This window comes from Teleopsis dalmanni, chromosome 2, assembly GCF_002237135.1.
Source record: "Teleopsis dalmanni isolate 2A chromosome 2, ASM223713v2, whole genome shotgun sequence".
Lineage (NCBI taxonomy): Eukaryota > Metazoa > Arthropoda > Insecta > Diptera > Diopsidae > Teleopsis > Teleopsis dalmanni.
The window spans coordinates 47,516,855-47,539,144 of record NC_051847.1 but is presented as its reverse complement, the minus strand read 5'-3'; the positions used below and the strand labels follow the sequence as shown (position 1 = coordinate 47,539,144).

Genomic DNA, 22,290 nt, shown 5'->3' with positions numbered 1-22,290 from the left:
ATTTTTCACAATTTACTGGAATCGGTTTTTGAAAGTGACATTTAAAAATTTTCCGCGCACCAGGGATGTCAAATTTTATTCACAGCGGCTGTTGTGAGTTGTTATAAAAGGTCTGTTCCACGAGCTACTCATAGTAAAACGAAAGTAAAGTACAAACTAAGAGCGTAACACATATAAAGTGTCTAATTTCGCTCTTTACATAGTTTTTAATGGAACAGCTTTGCGGAAAATTTGGTGAAAACACCAATGCCACACAAATTAACAATACAACAATTTTAAATTCAAACTAAAACAGCTGATTCACACATCACACAAATTTTACTTGAAATAAAATGTACCAGTGAAGTCTAGGCAGCATTTTCAAAATTCTTCCATTTACGTTCTCATTTACTCAAAAATTTGCTGATGGAACGCACTTGCGTACACAGTGTTACTCAAAATCACTACAAGTAACATTTTCAAATTTCGATAGCAATCTTACGCTCTCTAAGATGCTCTCATTTACTCGAAAATTTGCTGGCGAAACGCTTTTTTGTATACGTAAAGTTTCTCGAAGTTATTACCAGTAGATCGTGGAACAGATCTAAGATCTTTTAATTTTCTAAATAACACCAAAATATTAATATAATAAATTGTGTATAAGCTAAATATATGCTTTTAAAATTACTAAATGATATATTAACAAATAAATAATTATTAATTTAATAAAATAATAATAATAATAATAATTTAAAAAATAATAAAAATAAATAACAAGTGTGTTCTGTCTACGTTCTGTTTTTATTAATTCAATATAAATCTTAAAAATATTTCAGTTTCCTTGTTAAAATTTTTTAACGAAAAATATTGAATATAATTTGTGTTGCATTTGCAATATTTAAACGTAACAATAAATGTTGACATTTTATTAATTGCATTTAATAAAAATTGTAAAGTAAATAACTATTTTGATTAATTGCAATACTCTTAATATATATAGATGTGTTCGCGCAAAATATATTTACTCTTGCATTTCTATGTTGGAGACTATGCATTTTGAATGAGCCATTTGAAAGTGTTTATATTCGTTGTATTTTATTTGTTCCCACTTCAAACAGCTGATTTTTTAACTTGCCTGTAAATTTGATTTTTTGCCTTGTGCCAAACAAATATTACATGAATGTTAAATATGCCTTCAATCTTTACTATATAAACTTAAAACATTTTTTTAACTTCGATTAATTACTTTTTGGGAGGTAGAAGTTTTAAAAAGAGGTCCATCATTGTCAAGAAAATGCAACCACCAAACATTTGTTTACCTTTTTTAGTAAATATGTCAAAAACAGTTTTCTCAAACTGTCAAAATGCCACGAAAAGCTTTTATTTATGGTATGTTCAATGTATTCCTTTGCATTTAAAACATATTTGGAACGCATTCGAACGTCGTTGCAACGCATTTATACAGAATGTGATCCAATGGAACTCGTTCGCGTTTGATATTTTGTATGCAAGAATGAGCCATTTGAGGCCAATGTAAATGCAGTATTAGGGTGTAGAACGTAATAAAATATTAGTGCAACGTTTGGTATTTTTAACTAAAATAAATTAATTCAAAATTAAGCTTATGCTACACAGGCTATGCTGTAAAAAGAAAATCTATTTAAAAAATATGCATGGAATTAATTGGTAATTTCAGCAAAAACTTCATTTTGAAAAATTATGTCAACATATATCATTATACGTTCTCTGTTTATTGTGGCGGCCGTGTGTATTTGTTGTGGATGGCCACACTCTTCTGGGGCACAATTCGCCGCAGATTTTGACAAATGGCCGTTCGCCATATCACAGCAAAGTAATTTTTTTTTATTTGGTACAAAATTTTCATCTTGCATACATTGCAATAGGGATTTTTCAATTAAGTTTTGAAAAAAAAAGTATACAAATGTACTTATTGTTAAAAAAGACAAATATTTATTAGAGCAAAAATTTAAAGTGCAAATATTTACAACATTTTAAAAGCAAACCGAAAAGTATAAAAAATGAGTTCGACGTCAAGCCGCAAAGAAACTGAACGGACCAAATTAATACAGGAAAAATGCCAAACATTATTAACTCAAATGCTTCGTGATGAAGATAATAAATATTGTGTTGATTGCGATGCAAAAGGTATTAAAAATCCATGACGAGAATTGTTTAATTTAAGAAATTTTTATTGAAAAATTGATTTTATGGTTGTGTTAGTGTATGATGAAAATGTTGGGGAAGATTGTGGTGAGGCTTTATATGCGTCATAAAGCAAATAACGAAGATGACAGAAATATCAGTGACCGCCCTGGAATTTCCAATAAAGTTGCAAGTGAAATGCTGAACCACTTGCATAAACAACAATCCATATTTTTTTTTCAAACTCTATTTCTGTTTACAAATAACTTTTACGTTTAAATAATTTTATGAACCTCATAAACTTCTGATTTGTGATAATTTTCTTATCTGTATTTTTGACGGAAGGCAGCAACAATTGATTGTCTAGAGTTATTATTGCCTTTACTGTTGCTGGTATAGATTTGTTACCATGGGGGTAACACTTATATATATATAAATATATATACATATTTGTTTATATAAAATACAACGTAACCGCAACTCATATCGTTGAATACAAAAATCAATGAAAGATAAAAGAAAGCGATGTGTTGGTATGTATAAATGCCAATACTTTATTACTGATCTCTACATTATATATTTTGCTAAATACGGAACTGAGTCCAATTCATACGTAAATCACGCAAACGATAAACGTCATCTATATTAATCGCTTCGATAATATAACAGACGTAATATTATCTTGAAATAAACAAAGTTTTCAATACAGAAGCAAAAATAAAAGGAGTTTTGGTTTTAAAACAATTAATGAATAAATAAAATAATTAAGTATTTGCATTGATAATGATAACAATAATTAGTATCTTGACCATTTATTTAGATTTATTTTTATAAACCGATTGTCCTATAGAGTATAATCTGAAGATCTATTGTGTGGTTTATCATGTGTGTGTCTGCTATGACATTCTAAATAGACACTAAAAGAACAATCTATCAACTTAGCTGAATGTCATATCTTCACTCTATAGATTCATATTCGAATCTCATATCGAACGCATACTAAGCATTTTTAAATGATATTTTTACTTTTATTTAAGAGTAACGATAAAAGCTCCTATCTGGTATCTGAATTTGCCATAAACTGTAACCAGTTGCAGATTCTTTGTACTATATTGTAGAAATTCGGAATTAGTATATAAGTATGTAAGCAATAGCAGATCTAATATGATTAACCAAAAATTTATGTTTGGTAAAACAGTCGTTATTCCTATCTCTGCACGCCTTGATTACCACCCGCTCGCGCCTTTATTGATCTCGTTTCTTCCGTGTAAAGAGATGACTACCTCATCTCACAATATTGTTCGAGTACGACTCACGTAGCTACTGACTACAGGATCTTTTTATAGGCCACGTTCTTTGCAGCTGTAGTCTGGTGACACTCCTTATCATACCATAGATTTCGCTGATGAGGAGTACAGCGTCTAACTACCGAAGTTTTTCGTCTACCCGGGCGATCAAATACTGTTCACAACCGGTTTACAAAAACAACCAATAATTTATAACAATTTTTTGTTCCCAAGTTTCAAATGGTTCACGCTCATTATGATCCATTCCCACATTCTATATATTGAACGAACAGTCTAAAATTACATTGACTTCAAATCTTTGATGTCCACAAACCAAGAATGATATAACTGTATGGACATAGCATAAAACTGCTCACTTAATTTATATAAAATATTGTGCGACAGAAGTCCATTAAATCACAGTTTTGTAAATTTCTATAATTAAAAGAGAACAATTGACCACTGATAATATCTATATGTTTTCATTATGATAAATTATGATAAATTGACGGCTTCACATAGAAACAAAATTTGCAGAATCTGAAGCCCTATATCTCTATACCAGTTCATTTTGTACTAAATGATAAATACTGAAATAAATTATTATAATTAATTTACTTCAATGAACCAATTTTCTATAATATACAAAGACGCTGTCATCGTCATAAATTAGAATAAACTCATACAGTTTCTAGTGTCACTGTGGAGAGTAGTGAATTCCTTGAAATAATATAATACAACTTTTATTATCTCTATTTAGAATGGTGTAGAGTATTTAGTAGTCTATCTCCACTATGTCTAACATTCCCTCTTCTTTTCTCTTCCCCAACCATACATCCTACTCTATCCTATGTGTTTTTATCTTGCAATCCTTATTTGTTTTGTTGTTGTTACCCGCTGGGGTCTGCTTATAAAATCTCTTAGAGCGGTGACGAATGGCTTCGGAACGTAGACCCGATCGTTTTTTAAACCCATATTATTTCTGTCGTAAATATCGCTAGTGACTTTAGTACTTAATATTCTTTAAAGGATTTACTGAGTTCACAGCCTAAAACACCTTTCTTACCAAGACCGAAACTCCACTGGGAGTTTTGAATGCTATGAAAAAAACTCTAAGTAGACCTGCGCTCTTGTAGTGGAACATTGCATCTACTTGATCCATTTTTTTATAGTGACCTCGAAATTCACTGAGTACAGAGTAGTTGAATGATAGCAATAATACTTTTCTTTACTTATTTTATATTACTTTTAATATGTACTAATTATCGATCATTAATGCAACATTTTTTCAAACATAGGACCTCGATGGGCTTCTTGGAATCTAGGCGTATTTCTATGCATTCGTTGTGCTGGTATTCATCGCAACTTAGGTGTGCACATATCGCGTGTCAAATCAGTTAATCTGGATACTTGGACACCAGAACAGGTCATATCTTTGCAACAAATGGGCAATTCTCGTGCGAGAGCAGTTTACGAAGCACAATTACCCGATGGTTTCCGACGACCACAAACTGATACAGCACTTGAATCTTTTATACGTGCAAAATATGAACATAAAAAGTATTTGGCTCGTGAATGGGTACCACCATCACCACCAAAAGTTGATTGGGCTAAAGAAATCGATGAAGAATTGGAAAGACAAAAACGTAAAAAGAAAGCTGCACAAGCCAATAATGCACTTGGTCTGAATGTAATAAGTGGTAGTGATAAAAAGTCTGCAACGAGTTCAATAAAGTCTACACCATTACCAGCACCATTGCCTAAACCGAAACCGGGACAAAGTGGCAGCAGTCCTAAAACTCATCGAAATTCAACTAGCTCTGCAGTTAGCGATACAAATCACAGTAGTGATTTGTTAGGACTTTCATCGCCAACTAAACCCACACAGAATCCGGTGGGTAGTAACAACGGTGCACAGGACTTAAACAACGATACTTTTAGTAATTTTTTAAGTGCAACACCAACAATGCATGGAGAAAAAATGACAGATTCAAGTTTAAATCCACAAAATCCTACACATAATTCATTGGCAAAAGAAGAGGAAGATTTCTTCAATCAAAGCGCACTTGGTAATTCTAACGATAAGGATAGCTCAGGAAAATTAACCAAGGATAGCATTTTAGCCTTATATGGTACTGCACCTAATAACCTCGCCTCTGCCCACAATCCACAAATGAATTTCCTACAACCACAACCAATGTTTGGAGCTTCAAGTGCGTTTTCTAGTTACATGAGTGCGGGCAGTACACCACATCCACAACAACACCAGTTCATGACACCGCCCAATTCGACTAGCATGTATAATACACCTGTTATGACGGCACCAACTGCTTTTAGTACAGCTGCTGGCATGCATATGACAGGTGCAGCAGGCGGTGGAGCATTTAATGCGCAATTTCCAGGCGCTACCGGTTTCACACAACAAATGCCTGGCATGATGCCTGGTGCAGTTGGTATAATGGCTACAGGACAAACACCAGCCAATATAAATCTTATGCAAACAAATCAAAGCCTATTGAGTGGTTTAACAATGTTGGGAAATCCAGCGCAGATGGCAGCGCCACAAGTTAATATGGGGGGTATGCCACTAGCTGGCATGCCACAGATGGCTGGAGCACCCTCGTCCTTTCAGACACCCAGTACCGGTGTAACTGGAAACTTAAACCAACAATTTGGTAATTTAAATATCGGTAACGTCTGGCAATAAAAACTTATACTGTTTGACTGCCCATATACTTCGATTACGTCTTCAGCATAATTGATTTTTTTTCTTGACTTGCCAACTTAGCTTATTTTGTCTTCAAGTCGTCGAAAAGGTAAACAATTATACAATATATTTTATTATGTAAAACTTAATGAAAGAAACTCTTTAGTTTGGTATTAAAATAAATTTCTCAGACAATTATATTTTATTAAAATGTGATTTTGTAGTATATTTTAAATGGAATTTATAAGCAGGCTTTAAGTTTTTGTTAAATGCTTTTAAATTAATATATGTATTTCCAAAGTATTCACATATAGTATATATGCAAAATGCAGCAGAACTGTTGAGCTTATAGCAGAGATACTCAAACATATACAAAATAAAATCCTTATTTCTGATTATCTTAAATGAATAAATTATTGGTTTCTATTATTAATATTATTATAATTATTAGTTTATCTGATATGGACCAAACGCACAATATGTGACTATCTTGTTTAAGGCATTGACGTTGGCTTCCATGACAATAACCAGAATATTTTTTTCCTAAAATTGTTGTTCTTTCCAATGTCCGAACATAAACTACAATAAATTTTTAATTATTAATAACAATTATTACTGTTATTGTTATGTTTGTTCCTTATTACTTTTTTGTTGTTTTTATAAAATTCACTTAATGTTTAGTTCCTTTTTTGTTTAAGAATAATAATAGTAACAACAAAGCTCACTGAAATGACTATAAACAATATATATATTTTTTTGTGTTAGTAACTTAGTAACATACTAGATACATTACAATTACTTTCAATTTAAATCTTATTTACTTAGCTTAAGTTTTGATTTAATCCAATTAGTGCTTGAGCACCATTTTTATATCACATCCTCATTACCAACTGTTTTAGTCGTTGTTTGTAGACAGCTCGATTAACTCCAATCCATACATTTTTATAATCTTAGCAGGTCGTTAATGTTAGCTTCCGCTACCTCCCCTAGTTTATTGAAGAGCTTTGAATAAATAAATATATTTCTTTAGATAATATTTTTTAGGTTTTATATAAAGCATAAAAATGATTGGACATTTTGTTTTGGAACCTTTTCAAATTCTAAACCATATTGATTGTCTATAATGTTTAAAACTTATATGTTACATTCCAGAATTAATTGGTGGAAAAATAAATAAATTAAGATTAGTTATATCATTAGAATTATGTCTATCTTGAAAGTTATATGTGCTCTAATATTGTTTAAATTGAGCAATAATTGTTAAACATATATCTAAACTTTAAAAAAAAAATCGTTCAAGATTAGTTATATCCTTAGAATTATTTCTATCTTGAGTTTATATGTGTTTTGATATTGTTTAAATTTATTAATTATTATTAAACATATATCTAAAGTTAAAAAAATATATTTTTTTTTAAATTCGAATTATTTAAATCCTTGGCACTTAAAGTAACTTTGCTACCAAACCAGGTACAGTCTGTCGGATTTCTATGCTATTCCAAAACTATTATATGCAGATATACTTATTGTATTGTTGCGCTATTTTATTTATATTTTTAACTTCATTAAATTTCCATATATATAAAGTTATTTCAATGTAGAAAATGTTAATATGAAGGTTTTTATTTTAATATTAATCATTTTTCGCTTTTTTTATTTTCTAAATATAATTTTTTACGAAGTTAAATGTTTATATTCTTTATAATATATATAAAAGATAATATTACGTTAAATTTGACATAAATATACTTTATATATACCCTAGATTATAAACCATGATTGCTTTATTATTATTTTTTTTTTGACCTTATACTTGATCGAAATCCGTAAACTATATTATATCGAAGCACTTTTATTAATTTTTATTTAAAGTATTCATAATTATTTATTATTATGTACATTAAGTATATATATATATGTAAACTGAAGGTTTAAAAAATATGCTATATCAGAGATTTATGATTTGTCGGCTTTGTTCTCTTGAAAACTTAGCTTATAAATGTTTTAAGTCCTGATTTTTTTCATTTAAAATAAGTATTTCTCAGATAAAATGTTTGAAATAACATCTTCTCTCTATTTCGATCTTCTGATATGCATTATAACTCTCATTCTATCTAACATACATAATCAGACTAGAGATTTATATTGTTCCAATACTAATCATGCAATTAGAGTGAAGATTTGCAACATTGCTTCTATATAAGTCACACAATCAGAGTGGAGATTTATATCATAGCTCCAATATAAACTATATAATCAGAGTGGAGATTTAATTTATTTATATCAATTCAGATTTAGATATGATTGATAATACAGTTATTTCTTTAGATAAGAAGCCGTTATATGTTTATTTTGCCGTTCATAAATTGAACTCTGTAAGTGCCAGATAGTCACATATGCCATTCATCGATAAGGATCTCATATAGCCAGTTAAGTGGCTATATAAAAGATGTCAACTTTTTTATTAGCTATTTTAGATGGTTTATGTTAGTGATGGTTGGAGAAGGTCATAGTAACGCTATATTTAATCCTAAGACCCCATTTGTTGCTTTTAATCTCTTTTTTTATGAATATTATACATTAGACTCAGAACAATAGTTCAAAATTTTTTTATATTTGGGTTGATGCATATACAAAAGCTATATAAAAGAGATGAATATTATTAACAATGCAAATAATGAAAGCATAGGGCTCAAAGCTTCTTGCAAATTAACAAATTGAAGATAATAATATTTTATTTTAGCATTTTCCGATAATCGATCGCAAGCATATTTGCCTGATCCGACCCGATATATAGCTGCCCTGTGAACTTCATTTTCTTATCGTATAATGTGCCCTAATTACATTCTCTTTCTTTTCTTAAGTTCTTTTTTAATGTGAAATGTGTTCGTTAAGTCTAATAGTTTGCCATTCGAGAATAGGTGAGACTGGAATGTGCAGATGATTCTAAAATTATTTAAACAGATTTCAATTTCTTATAATGCAGTGAAACTGCACGATCGGGAAAAGTTGATTAATTTCTTAAGATGTATACTGTCCACTTCTATTTGCTTTTCTCTAATTCTCTTTTGGTAGGAACGCAGTACATTAAGTCCAATAGTTTTGTCATGGGAGATTAGGTGGGGACGGAAAACACAGATGTTTCTAAAACTATTTAAACAATTCAAATTTTTTTTAAATAATCAATAGTCAATAATCAATGGAAATATAAAATTAGGAAGAAAGATGTTATATGTATTTTTTTTATAAATTATTAATAATTTAATTCATGCAGTTAATTGATTTTAATCTAAAAAATAAGAAAATATAGATATACTTAATCAGTACCTTAATGGTGATGGTAGTCCGATCTATATTAATACAACATAGAGCGTTATAATACCAGATCTTTAATTTCTTTTAAATGCCTGCTCTCTTTATCTATTATATTTAATTATATATTTATTTCTTTTATATTTTGTTTAATTTTAATATAAAATTCTTATTGGTTGATATTAAAACATATATTTTTTCTCAAGTTCATTTCATTATAACAAAAAAAAAACGATATCTTCTGCAGACTCTCCAGTATCAGATCTATAACATTTATTAGACATAAAGAGCTTTACTTAAAAATCACAGTGCTGCCGGAAATCCTTAAATTATATACTATTTTATTAAATAATACCTATTTGAACTATCTTAGTTAGCAATCCATTGTCGAAAAATATAAATTAAATTATGTATTATAATTATTATAATTATTAATATTAAAATAATATTTGAAATTATTCAATAAAATTTTTGGAACGCTCCTAAAACAAAAAACTTTTTGAAAAAATCGAAAAGGTTTAAACTTTTTTAAATAATTGAAATTCCAAGTTATCATGTGTAATAGAAGAAACGGATTTTGCAATAAAATATATTAAATAATAATAAATAAATTAAAGTGATCATACAATCTACATAAAAATACAACATTTTATTTAAAATATGATGTATACAATTTATTGTGTTCTACGCATGTTAAATGAGCGTCTAAAGTTTTTCGTTTTTGTAACAAATATAATTGATTTACATAGATAATATAAAATAAGTTTATAAATATTATATTATTATATTATTGAAAATAAAATCAACTTTTAAATGTCTAAAAAAAATTAATAAAATTTGTTTTCATTTTAATTAAAAAAATTAAGTGCAAAAATTAATTATATCTCTAGTCTTGATCTATAATTAATTTGATCACATTAGAATTTCAGCTATTGTAAATCAAATAAACCGGAAAGCTAAAATGGAAAGAGTAAGGAGGTGAGGTATAAAGAATTAGTGAAGAAAGATATAGGCGGGCATGTTATAAACATAGTTTGAGTCCAGTTTAGTTTTAATATTGGAATAGAACTATAAATAATTAGGTTTAAAGTATGTCTGGACCGCGCTTGGTGAGAGAACTGCTACCTCATTGCAGATAGACGTGTTGATGCGAGATAAGTAACTATTTAGCACATGCCTACATTTAGAATTTAAACTGCATCAAGACATTTCTGGTTTCTAGTGGAAAACGTCTTTTATCTCCGAGGATTATGCGCGAAAGCCTATTAAAAACGTTGTGATGCACTCATTTGCTTAAAACAGATACTGTCGCGGTATGAAGAGCAGAAAGCTTTTGCCGATATTTAATTCCAACGATATTAATTTACTATCTTGTCAATATATTCATAATACAAAGAAAGAGATCAACATAAGCTACATGGAATGAGTTGTCATACTATCTATGACACCATTTGGATGTCAATCTGTGTGGCACGAGAGAAGAAATAGTTTTTGGCATCAGCTGGTGATTAGATTGTAACAAACCCGAGTAAGTCCTATCATTTGAAATATAAATTTAATAGTATATTATCTCTAATGAGCTACGTCAAAATAGATATAAACCTGATTAATAGATGGTCTATTTTCAAATAAAGGAGGCTATTCGTTTATTTATAAAATCAAAATTTAAATCCGATAATTAGATAATCTATTCTCAAGCAAAGGAAACTATTAATTTACTCTCTAAGGCGCTAAGTACAAATTTGATTTTTAAATCCTTAATTTTCAGTTAAAAGAGTCTACTAGTTTCTTTGACAAGGAGTTAAGTTAAAATTTTAAACTTAGAGTGAGATAGTCTTCTTTTCAGATATAAAGGAATCTATTAGTTTCTTCACTAAAGGTTTAAGTAAAAATTTTCAGTCAGTCTATTCGCTAAGGAGCTAAGTTAAAATTTGAACCTGCTTGTTAGATAATCTTTTGTCAGATAAGGCATATTATATAGAGAGTCTTCACAATTGTCAATTTTTGTACTTTTACTATTATTTTTATCCAAACAAAAATATACATATCTGCGTTTAAAAGACATGAATTCTGCCATTTATTGCTGAGTAACATTCTTTTGAATAACGTGACGAGTCATAAACATCGACGTCGTGACCAAAGTTTATTCGAAATCTTGCGCATACTCACTCTCCTTCTCAAATCTTTAGTTTATACTAAAAACAACAACAGTTTTATATTAGACGTTATCATGGCTGCCTGTATTACATGGTCCTACTGAAAACTACATATGTCCTAAATATATTTAAAAAAAAATTGTGATAATAAATATATATATTTTAATAAAAAAATGCGCTTTCTCATCCTTTGGTAATAATTATTTACTTTCTATATAGGATATTGTTTAGATTTCAGTTCCCGTAAGAGAAAACCTATTAGACAGAGTATGAAAAGGTAATAATAAGGAATAATAATAAAAAATGTAGTGGATACGATGTTATGTCTGGTAAATGGTATTTGATGTGGGGAGTGTAAAAATCAAAATCAGATAGAGCAACAAAATAATTGGGATCAAATTCAAGCGTTTAGAAGGAAAATTGAGCAAATGGACGAGTTATGATGTACAGAATTATAATTAAGACACAGATTTGCAGTTTTATGGGTTTAATCGGTGTAAATAATACCGACATAATAAATGGGTATATGTTATATGAAGATAAAGAAGTAAAACAACTACAGCTGCATCCCAAGAAAACTATTTAATATATCATATCAAATCAAAAACCCCAATTTTTTAAACGTTAAACTTATAATTATCAATTAACATTGCTTTCATAACTAAACATGTAAGTAGGACTTAGACCAATAAATAATACATTTAAAAATTTTATTAACTATATATAAATTATTGAGCATCAGTATTTATGTGCCTTAATCTCAAGTTGTCTTAACCAATCCTAATACTATAAATACAAATGTTATTAAGAAAACTTTCAAATCATAAACTATTTTAGGAGGAAACAGATATTCTCCCATATATTTCAAGAAAAAGGGTATAGTTTCATAGTTTAACCGAAGTATCATATATATCACCAGTTCCTTTCTGCAATTTATTAATATTCAATTCAATTTAGATTAGTGAAATTCTATTAATTGTAAGTCTGTTTCCCTAAGGTCAATAAAGGTTCGTTTTAATATTGATATTGATTCCCTTAAACTTTATTATATTCAGTATCTTTATTATTTTATTTATTATTTAGAGTCTTTATTATTAGATTCTCTAGTAAATGAAGTCCTAAATTTTATTAACTGATCTTGCTATATAGTAACAGACATGCTTAACTTTCTCATGTTTTGAAAAAAACCAGGCTTTCTATATTTCAAAACATAGTAGTTCTAATCAGGTAGCTTGTCTACTAACTAAACAATATTCTATTAAAATTCGAGTATATATAAATATGTCTCTATTAACCTAATTTAAAATGTAACTTGGAATGCCTTCTCCAACTTTTCTGTAGTTTCCTTATCCGTAAGAATTTAAATGGTTGCATGCTGCCTTGGAAGCTAATCAACTTATCAATTTCGTTCTACAGTTCTACAGTTCTATAAGCTACAATTTAAATTCTGTAGATACTAAAGTGTTGATGCATGTCTTTATGAAATCTATTACATTAAGTGAAGCTTATTTATATTATAGTACCAAAATTAAGTCTTGCTAGACCAGTTGGGATATCTGAATATTTGTGGACTATTTTAGTCTACGTATTATTTATCCTTAGCTTTAAGATATCACATAAATTAATGGATAACTATAATTTTTATCGTGTATAAGTAGTTGTGAGGTTATAATGATATTAAATTTCTTATCATGGATATACTTCGCTCTACTAATATCACAAAAATAAAGAAGAAGAATATAAGTAACAGTCTTTAAAACAATTTAAGAAAAGCTATTATATCAATTTAGAAAAATAATTGAATATATGCGTCGGGTAAGATGGTATCACATACACTTTAATGGAAAGTTAGACGCATTAACTGTGAAGCATAATGTTAGATTCATAAAATCACAAAAAAGACGAATATAGGGCATGAATGAACGGAAAAAAAAATTACAAAGAGAATATTCAAAACTTTTCCACAAAAAGAATGTCTGCAAAAATTGTAAAGACAAAATAAAGAGGATATTCGGACTGTAAGGGTTAAGACCCAAAGAAATACAGTTTAAACTTGTAAAATATGGTGATGTTTAGTGATGGTAGTAAGATTAATTCCGAACTGATACTGTTATTATTAAAACAAAAGACATTAAACTTTTTTATTTACATGCAAAGAAGCAAACAAACTGGTGATATTTGAAAAAAAGGATTATGGGAAAAGTATTTGGACCAGTGCATGAAAACGGAGAATATCGCATAAAATATAATGATGAACTCGATCAATTGATGGAAGGTGATACAATAATCAACCACATAATAAAGCGACGCTTGAAGTGGGTAGGACAAGTCGTGCGGATGCCAGAAGATAGAGCAGCAGCCAGAATCTTTGAGAATGAAGTTAGAACAACGAGAAGAAAAGGAAGACTGAGAAAGAAATGGAATCACAGTGTTCTATAAGATTAAAGAGATATGTTGACAACATCAAATGAAAGATAAAAGCCAAAAATTGAGAAGACTTGTGAAATTCCGTAAAACAAGCTTAGGTCTTACATAGACTGTATAGCTATGGATGATGATTTACATACAAAACATTTAAAAGAATTTAGTGATCTTTTCATTATCGTTAGATAAAATTTGTATAATGGATAATTGAGAACATTTTATTCAATTTAACATGATCTAATTATTTATATGATTATCCTTTAATTTTATTATCATAATCTGAATTTCAGTATTTTAATGGTATCTGAAATCCATATAATCAGGTAATAAATTCATGACAAAAATATGCAAATGATCGCGTTAAAAACTTATAGCAACCCCCTGTATTTTAAGAAGAAAACGATCAAGTGCATAAAGAGTATGAAGTTGGAACCGTTACTGTCAAATCCGTTTTGCTTTGCTAAGCAAAATGTGTGATATTTGCAAAAAAATAAAGAGCAAAATATGGCTCCCCGATACTTATGTGGTAATATTCTTAATAAATAAAAAAATAATATACTAAAAATATTATTTCTTAAGGATTATGTGGGGCAAGCTTATGCTCGATGGGTGCTACGCTTCATAATGATTTTGTTCGCTTCGGTGGGTTTCGCTTGGGGTGCGATAATTGAGGATTTTTCACAAACGCTAATTATACTCGCGGCTGCATATTTATTTTCGGCATTGGTAATAATAAATTCTAAATATATGCTTTTGATATTATTATATTATTTTAACTTATCATTGAACAATTATAGATTATTATACCGCCGTGGCCAATGTATCGTCGTAATAGTTTGCAATGGCGAAAGCTGCGTAGTAAAGAGAAATCTGCTGTAGCGTCTTCTAAGAAACGTAAGAAAAAGAAACGTAGAAACAATGAATTGCACAATAAAAACAAAAAATTGTGAAAACAAACATTTTCAACTTCTCTAAATAAATAAATAAATTTTATTAAATTATATCGGTCTACGATATGACTTCAATTCATTGTGATCATAATATTTGTGTATTAAATCGTACATATTGGCAAAGAAAAATAATAAATTGTCATATTGTCCATTATAAGGATCTTCACGCGCCATGTCTTCCGAATGCGAGGATGCAACCATAGTTACCGTCTCATAAAACGCCTGTGCTATTTCTAGATTATTTAAACCCTCATAGGAAGGATTTAAGCCCCAAGCATTAACATGTACTTCAACCAAAAATTGATGAATAGCTTCAATTGTTGCTAAATACCAACGTGGACTGCCTCGTTGATGTCGCCAGAATTGTGAAAAACGGTTTTGTAGAATCACTGGCTTTAGACTTCGTACACGTTTATCTTTGTATATGCTACGACTTTGATTCCATGTACTGTCAATGAATACTGCACGCTTGATAGGTAACGTCGTAAAGGTGTACTTTTTTTCACCATTTTCTTGCTGGTTTTCCTCTACGATTTCTTCCAAGCGACGACGTAACATTGTACCAATATTATGACCTTTTGGCATACCATAATTATTTTCAGTATTTAGGCGTACATTCTTATTAAATAATTGTGCCACTGTAACACTTGTCACACCAGGAAATATGAGCACAACGTCATCATCTTTTGTGTAGTCTGGTATATCTGGATATGTAAAAATACGTACACGGTCGGACAACACTGCTGCATGGACTGCCGTACTCTTGCCATCAATTTCTTTCTTATGCTTTATTATATCAATATTAACTGGTATATCTACCTTGGGTAGGAGTGCACCCAAATTTCCAACTGGTATATAGCAATTATAACAAAAGAATTTGCGTGAACGATTGCATTCGGTGCAAATGAAACGACCTTCGATTGAGTTTAACACTGTATGATCCGCGATTTTCATGTCAACAAACGGATATTTCCGTTGCCGTGTTTTAGTTTCCACGGGGATAGACATTTTATGCGTTAACTAACATTTAAACAACTTGTTTAAACGAACAAGTTTATGCCTCCTATCAGCCGCAAATCAAATCAGTTTTCCTTCTTTTTACAATATGACTCTATTGTGAATGACAGCTGTCAAAGTTATTTTTGACTTTTGGAGCTCTACTTCGATTGCACACAAGTGGATTATAACATCATAATATGATATTTATTGTAAACTTTTAAGCTCTTTATAGCAATCTCTATTGTATATTTTGTACCAGAACCTGAAATGTTTGATTCTATGGATGCTCACACTTAATCAGAATTACACTCTCTTAAAACAAATGCAATTTATAATCCATTAGAAATATGTGCTGAGCTACAGACTATACTTTTGTAAAATCCCCTGAATAACTTTTTGTATTTCAATGAAAAACTTGTTACAGTGGATCAAATAAGTGATCGCAGATACTCGTGTTTCATCAAGGAAAGAATAAGAGACCAGACTTACATTCGATCGATATATTTTGAATCACTTGTTTTACTCTCTCGAGTAAAATTTGCTACTCCCGATTTTTTGATAAAGTAAAAATATTATTATATTATATATATAATAATATAATATAATATAATATTATAGTTTCAACTACATATATCATTTAATTGAAAATAAAGATTTTAAGGTTGATGTATTTGTGAAATGCTGGTCTTAATTCTATAGATATGTAAACCTAAACTATATGGTTCACAACGTTATAAAACAGTACAAGCTATTAACTATTAGGTGAATTGATAAAAAATAATTATTTATTTAAAATACAATATTACATTAATCATTTTCTTCTACTACCGTTTAGCATTATTTTTATTTACATTTAAATAGCAACTAAATTAACATAACTGCTGATGTGAGGTAAAAATTTAGTTAAACAATTACTTCCTAAAATTTAAGCAAATTTAATTTATTTATGTATAAGTTGTTTTTTATGCAGAACAAAACTTTTGGAACACAACATTTATTTTGCATTTCAGTTTTTATATTTTTGACGCTAACTACACTAAAGTAACCTGTTAAATGGTTATATTTATTTTTTCGCTTACTTTGAGTAAATGCTTAAAAATGTTATATTAACCATAATTTTAAATTTAAACATTAATTAAACAATTAATGTGATAAGTATTAAAAAAACAATATATAAATGTCAATAAACTGTTGTCCATATACATAATTATTAAAAAATTATATGTAAATCAAAATTGAATATTTTTCAATAATTGACAATTCACAATTGACGAATTTATAGTTTTGGCAGCGCCGCCCAATTAGTTTTAATAACGTTTTATAGATATTATATATAGATAGATTTTATTTTAATATTTTTCGTTGAACTATTGAATATTATTATTATTTTAAAACAAAACACGGTTCTATTTAATTATAAATTTTAAACATTTTATAACAAGTTCTTAAACAAAATTGTCAGACAGAAATGCTGTAAAAAATATATAGAATACTTGAGCCATGATATAAATTCTTTAGAACAGTCATATATTATTCGGAACTTTGAGAATATGAAATATTTTAAGGAAATATATTATTCGGATGGTTTTTCCGATTCAATAGCTTAACATATGATTAAAAATATATATTAAAAAAAACAAATTTGAGCAATAATCGTAATTATTTGACACAATGAAGTAACAGATAGCCAACTGAAAAACCGGTTATAAGCTTTGGTGTAATCAAGACTTCAGTTTAACGTTTAATATTATTTGCATTAGTTTAGCTCAAAGAATACTTTTGGACTAATTCCATAATTTGCTCAATACTTTTACTTAGATTAATGTAAATTATGCTCTCATTCTGTAAAGTAAATACGAACGATTTAATGGCTGTAATACTAATTTGTGTTATAATATAAACATAATAATTTTCTCAATTTAAAAATCAAATGTGATAAACAAATAACATGACAATCTATGCAAATAAATAACCAACTTTTTCTTCGTATTACTATTGTGAATGGTGAAAAATATATTGAATTGTCCAGTGATGTGTTTATACATAAAACGGTGAAAAAATTGTCGTGTATCCAAACAAAATTTTCATTCGAGGATTGAAAATTCGAAGTAAATTTTCAAATATTTTTTAAACATAAAGTATACCAAGATGTCAGAGAAAGGAGGTAACGGTGCTAAAAATAAAAAGCAAAGAAAGCATTCCGTTCCGAATAAGGGAACACCAAACACTGATGAACCGAAACCGGATGAGGTGCAAACGCCAGTAAAAGAGTTAACTGCAAGAGAAGCATATTTTGCTTGTCTGGAACAATGGGTGAAAAATGCCAATATATCACAAAATGCTATGGCCCTCTTTCCATGGTATCTTATGAATAATTATCCACAAGTCTTTCAAAACCAGCAGGCAGGTTTTGGTATGCCCACAACTGAAACAAATCAACCAAATGTTAATCCAAGTGCCAATATTAATACACCAAACAATGCACAGCCTACACCACCACCTGCTGCTGCTGCTGCTCCAGTGGTAAATAATCGACGCATGCGTTTTTTGGATGATCAGGCTCAAGCTGATTTAGTTTTTCGTCATGGTGGCTTTGAATATGTTATTGCACCATTTTGGAAACGTGTTGTTGCAGAATCAATTGATTTCTTATTACTCTTAATTGTGAAGATTATTTTATCTTTTACTGTTTTGAATATTTTTGATATGGACATCGGTTTCGATGTTGATAAGACTATGTTGAGTAAATCAATGGAAGACGATAATATGGGAGAATTTGTTAAGAAATTAATTGAGGCTTTCTTCTCATCATCGGATCTATTGCTTTTCGAAATTGTTACCAAAGCAATTGTTTGTTATTATGAGGCTGTTTGCACAACTTTTTGCAATGGCGCTACGCCGGGCAAAGCATTAATGGGCTTACGTGTACATTATGCTGAAGCGGTGGTTGTAATTAATCCACCGCTTGTACCACAAATGCCATTACAGTTGCAAATGCAACGTACTCCAACTAAAGCTCTTATATATCCAGCAACCGTTCCAACGTTCAAACGAGCATTGACACGTGCTGCCCTCAAGAATATTATCATAACAATGTTGTTCCCAGTTTGTATTTTTATGGTTTTCTTTAAGAACAATCGTACGGTCTATGATATGGTTTCTAAAACGGTCGTTGTCGAGACTACAGCAAACCCGCCGCAAAGAAATCAACCATAAGCGACAGAAATGTGGAAGGAGGGTATATATTGGTTCTTTTGTGATTATATATTTGTTTAAAATATTAATTTATACTAAACTTTTGTTATATAATATAATTGCTATTATATGTAGTCTATTTAAATCTTAACGTAAATAAAAACCAAAGTAGATATAATATAAAATATAAATTACACGTTTTAATTTATACGTTCTAGTAATGGGGTCGTAGTTCAACTAGGGGTTAGGTTAGGGTGGAGTGACAGTCTTGTGCCCAAAGTCTACTTTAGCTCAAAGAACGGTCCGTTATGATACCATATGGTCTGTTCATGTGTAGAGCAGAAGAATCTTCGAAACGACTGCAATAGTTAGCGAACGAGCAACGAGGAAAGGCACTAATCCAGTATTTAAGTAAAAATGAAAAGACTTGACAAGTCTATAAACTTGGCCAAGCCGCTGTTGTTGTAACCCGCAGGAATCTGTAAGGCAAAAGACATGAAAGGAACTACAAGACGAATGTTGTATGTTATACTGATGGGTATTGATTGTACGGGTGGGGATAATTTGAGAATTAGAATGGACTGCGGGGTGGGTGGTATTTGAAATGAAGTCAATCAGCATCAAAACGTTAAAACCTATGCCAAGTCTCTTGTTTTAAAGGACGGGGGCTTTGTCAGGTGAGTAAGAAAATAGTCCTACACATTTGCAGAGTCATAATGCTCACAAAACTCAGCATAAGTAGATTCAATCCTATAGCATTTTTTCCACCGCGCAATGACCTGTCAGTATCTATATCAAAATGCTGAAAAGGTTACGGCTTAGTTGAAGCAGCTGGTACTAAAACTTGAGATCTGAGGAGTATTCATCTATCCGAATTTATTTAACTATGCGCAGATGATGTTAACCATTAACTAACCTAATTTATATGTAGTTCTGGTGCACGAAATATCTTATTTCATTTGACAGAAACGAATATATCTGGAAAGCAGTTGTCTCTCATATATTGCAAAAATAAATTCATTTAAAGTGTCTAGTGTTGTACTTCAATTAAATTTTGTTTATAATCAAATAAATATTTTCCTAGGGCCATGTTATGCAGAGTGTCTCGGGCACGGCATGAGTACAATTGTTGTTGTTTTCAATGCAAATTTTAAATTTGAGAATGAGAGAAAAAACAATATGGCCGTTCAAACTCCGGCATGAGAGCCGGCGTATTTGTGCCCCGGCACTAAGGCAAAACAGTGTTGTTTAGTAATAAATTTCAAAATTTGCGCCTTTTAGGAGCAAACTACTACAATTCTAGTACGTTTTGGAGAAAAAATGGCAGTAAGCAACACCGCATTTTTTTTATAAATCGCTAATAAAATAATTATTACACTTTCCGATTTTAAAGAAACGCGTAAATACTGTTAACAATTATTATAAGATAATATAATAATAAATTAACATTATTACAGCCTCTATGAGTCTTTTCATGCGAGTTATTTTTGGTGGCAAATTGAAAGTGAGCATATCTAAATTTCCTTTTAAATTTAGGCACAACCAAGAAGTAGTAAAAATACAAAATTGGCAATACTGATGTGACGCTCTGCATAACATGCATTTTCGGCATAGCCCGAAAGAGCGTAATTTGCCGTGCCCGAGACACTCTGCATAACATGGCCCTAACATGCATTTTCGGCATAGCCCGAAAGAGCGTAATTTGCCGTGCCCGAGACACTCTGCATAACATGACACTTGTGTTATGCTAATACTAAATTTTAAATCTGGTAGCACCACAGTTATTAAAATCAGAATTTTTTCAACTCTTAGTGTTGGCAGTAATGCCTATTGTGTTTAACTGCTTCCGAATAAATATAGTAAACCAATTTGATATACGTAATTAAAAAAAATTTATATATGTTATACATAATAATATCCAGGATCATGATATGCTATAGTTATTCTGATATTGTAATTGTAATTATATTTTATTCATCATAAAAGTTTGTCATGTATACTGGTTGAAAATAATTAACAAAAAATTGTTTTTTTATTTTTTGGTAGAAAGCGTAGTGAAATTAAATATCATAACTATGAACCATAAAAAATAAACCTACCGATTCACAAATATAGAAATTAATCGATGGATATCGATAAGTAAAAAAATGTTAGAATTCGTAATAAAATATTTGGGATGTTAGTGGATAGAAACATTTAATAAGTGGCATTTGCTCTTGATTTAGCGAATATATATAATATTAATATTAATAAAAATATTTTAACATATGTAATAAGTTAGAATAGCTTCGTAATTTTCATTATTCATATTATTAATAACGAATTATTTCAACTTGACATATAAGAAAAAAAAATAGAATTGTTTCTTAAATATGTCTTGATTATCATGTGAACTTCTTTAAAGCAAATAGAAAAATTTTACAAAATACAAAAATATTAATTTTACCGTCACATAAAATATTCAATAAAAATATTCTTTATAATTCCTAATAAATGCAAAACCAATATTTTTAGTTAAAATATTTTTTACTTTGAGTGAACATCAAATTTTGGATCAAAGAAAATCATATCTTCATATAAAATTTTGAATAGGTAAAATTTTCTGTATAATTGAAAATAGAATATTTTTAGTTAAAATTTTTTTTACATTGAGTTAACAACATTTTCCGTCTCATCAAAATTTTTCGTGTGAAATTGTTTTGACTTGATACAATTTGTATATAAAAAAAATGAGCATGGGCAATAGTTATTTAAATTTCGTCGAGGATTATAGGACTCATTACCCGGACCTACCACCTTTGGAGGTGGCAAGAGCAGCGCGAACAGCATGGGATAGTTTAGCATCTAAAGAAAAACTTCTGTACCATACGGAAAGCATTGCGAGTCTCCAAGAGGACATAGCTATGGAATGTGGTACATGTGGAAAGAAAAAGAAGAAAAAAGGTTGTCCAAAGAAGAAGAAAAAGAGTTGTCCCAAGAAGAAGCGTAATCCGTGTGCTAAAAAGAAGCCTAAATGTAAGAAAAAGCCCAATCCGTGCAAGAAGAAGAAAAAGCGTCGTCAAATTTGTTGTTAATTTAAATGATTTTGAAACTGATTGGAAAAGAAATGTGAGTATGAT

General features: G+C 29.8%; 4 protein-coding genes across 5 annotated transcripts; 3 read left to right on the top strand and 1 right to left on the bottom strand.

Annotated features, from left to right (window-relative positions):
- The first annotated feature begins 1,689 nt into the window (after nucleotides 1–1,689).
- LOC119677721 (stromal membrane-associated protein 1-like) lies at nucleotides 1,690–9,858 on the top strand. 2 transcript variants are annotated; one of them, XR_005252285.1, is made up of 3 exons: nucleotides 1,690–2,145; nucleotides 4,727–6,244; nucleotides 9,695–9,858. XR_005252285.1 is itself a non-coding variant. In XM_038089181.1 (2 exons), exons 1-2 carry the CDS (start codon nucleotides 2,019–2,021, stop codon nucleotides 6,133–6,135), a joined length of 1,536 nt encoding a protein of 511 aa, XP_037945109.1. In that variant the 5' UTR covers nucleotides 1,690–2,018; the 3' UTR covers nucleotides 6,136–6,348. The 2 variants fall into 2 exon arrangements, 1 of the variants encoding a protein (XP_037945109.1); XM_038089181.1 differs by lacking the exon at nucleotides 9,695–9,858 and having other exon boundaries at nucleotides 4,727–6,348.
- Nucleotides 9,859–14,442: 4,584 nt separating this feature from the next.
- LOC119677724 (signal peptidase complex subunit 1-like) lies at nucleotides 14,443–15,016 on the top strand. The gene is made up of 3 exons (XM_038089183.1): nucleotides 14,443–14,553; nucleotides 14,607–14,753; nucleotides 14,825–15,016. Exons 1-3 carry the CDS (start codon nucleotides 14,497–14,499, stop codon nucleotides 14,975–14,977), a joined length of 357 nt encoding a protein of 118 aa, XP_037945111.1. The 5' UTR covers nucleotides 14,443–14,496; the 3' UTR covers nucleotides 14,978–15,016.
- Nucleotides 14,995–16,087, bottom strand: LOC119677722 (tRNA-uridine aminocarboxypropyltransferase 1-like). The gene has a single exon (XM_038089182.1). The coding sequence runs from the start codon at nucleotides 15,983–15,985 to the stop codon at nucleotides 15,026–15,028; it is 960 nt and encodes a 319-aa protein (XP_037945110.1). The 5' UTR covers nucleotides 15,986–16,087; the 3' UTR covers nucleotides 14,995–15,025.
- A 1,887-nt stretch (nucleotides 16,088–17,974) lies between these two features.
- On the top strand, nucleotides 17,975–19,344 carry LOC119684001 (protein FAM8A1-like). The gene has a single exon (XM_038097931.1). It carries the CDS (start codon nucleotides 18,125–18,127, stop codon nucleotides 19,190–19,192), a length of 1,068 nt encoding a protein of 355 aa, XP_037953859.1. The 5' UTR covers nucleotides 17,975–18,124; the 3' UTR covers nucleotides 19,193–19,344.
- Nucleotides 19,345–22,290: the final 2,946 nt, after the last annotated feature.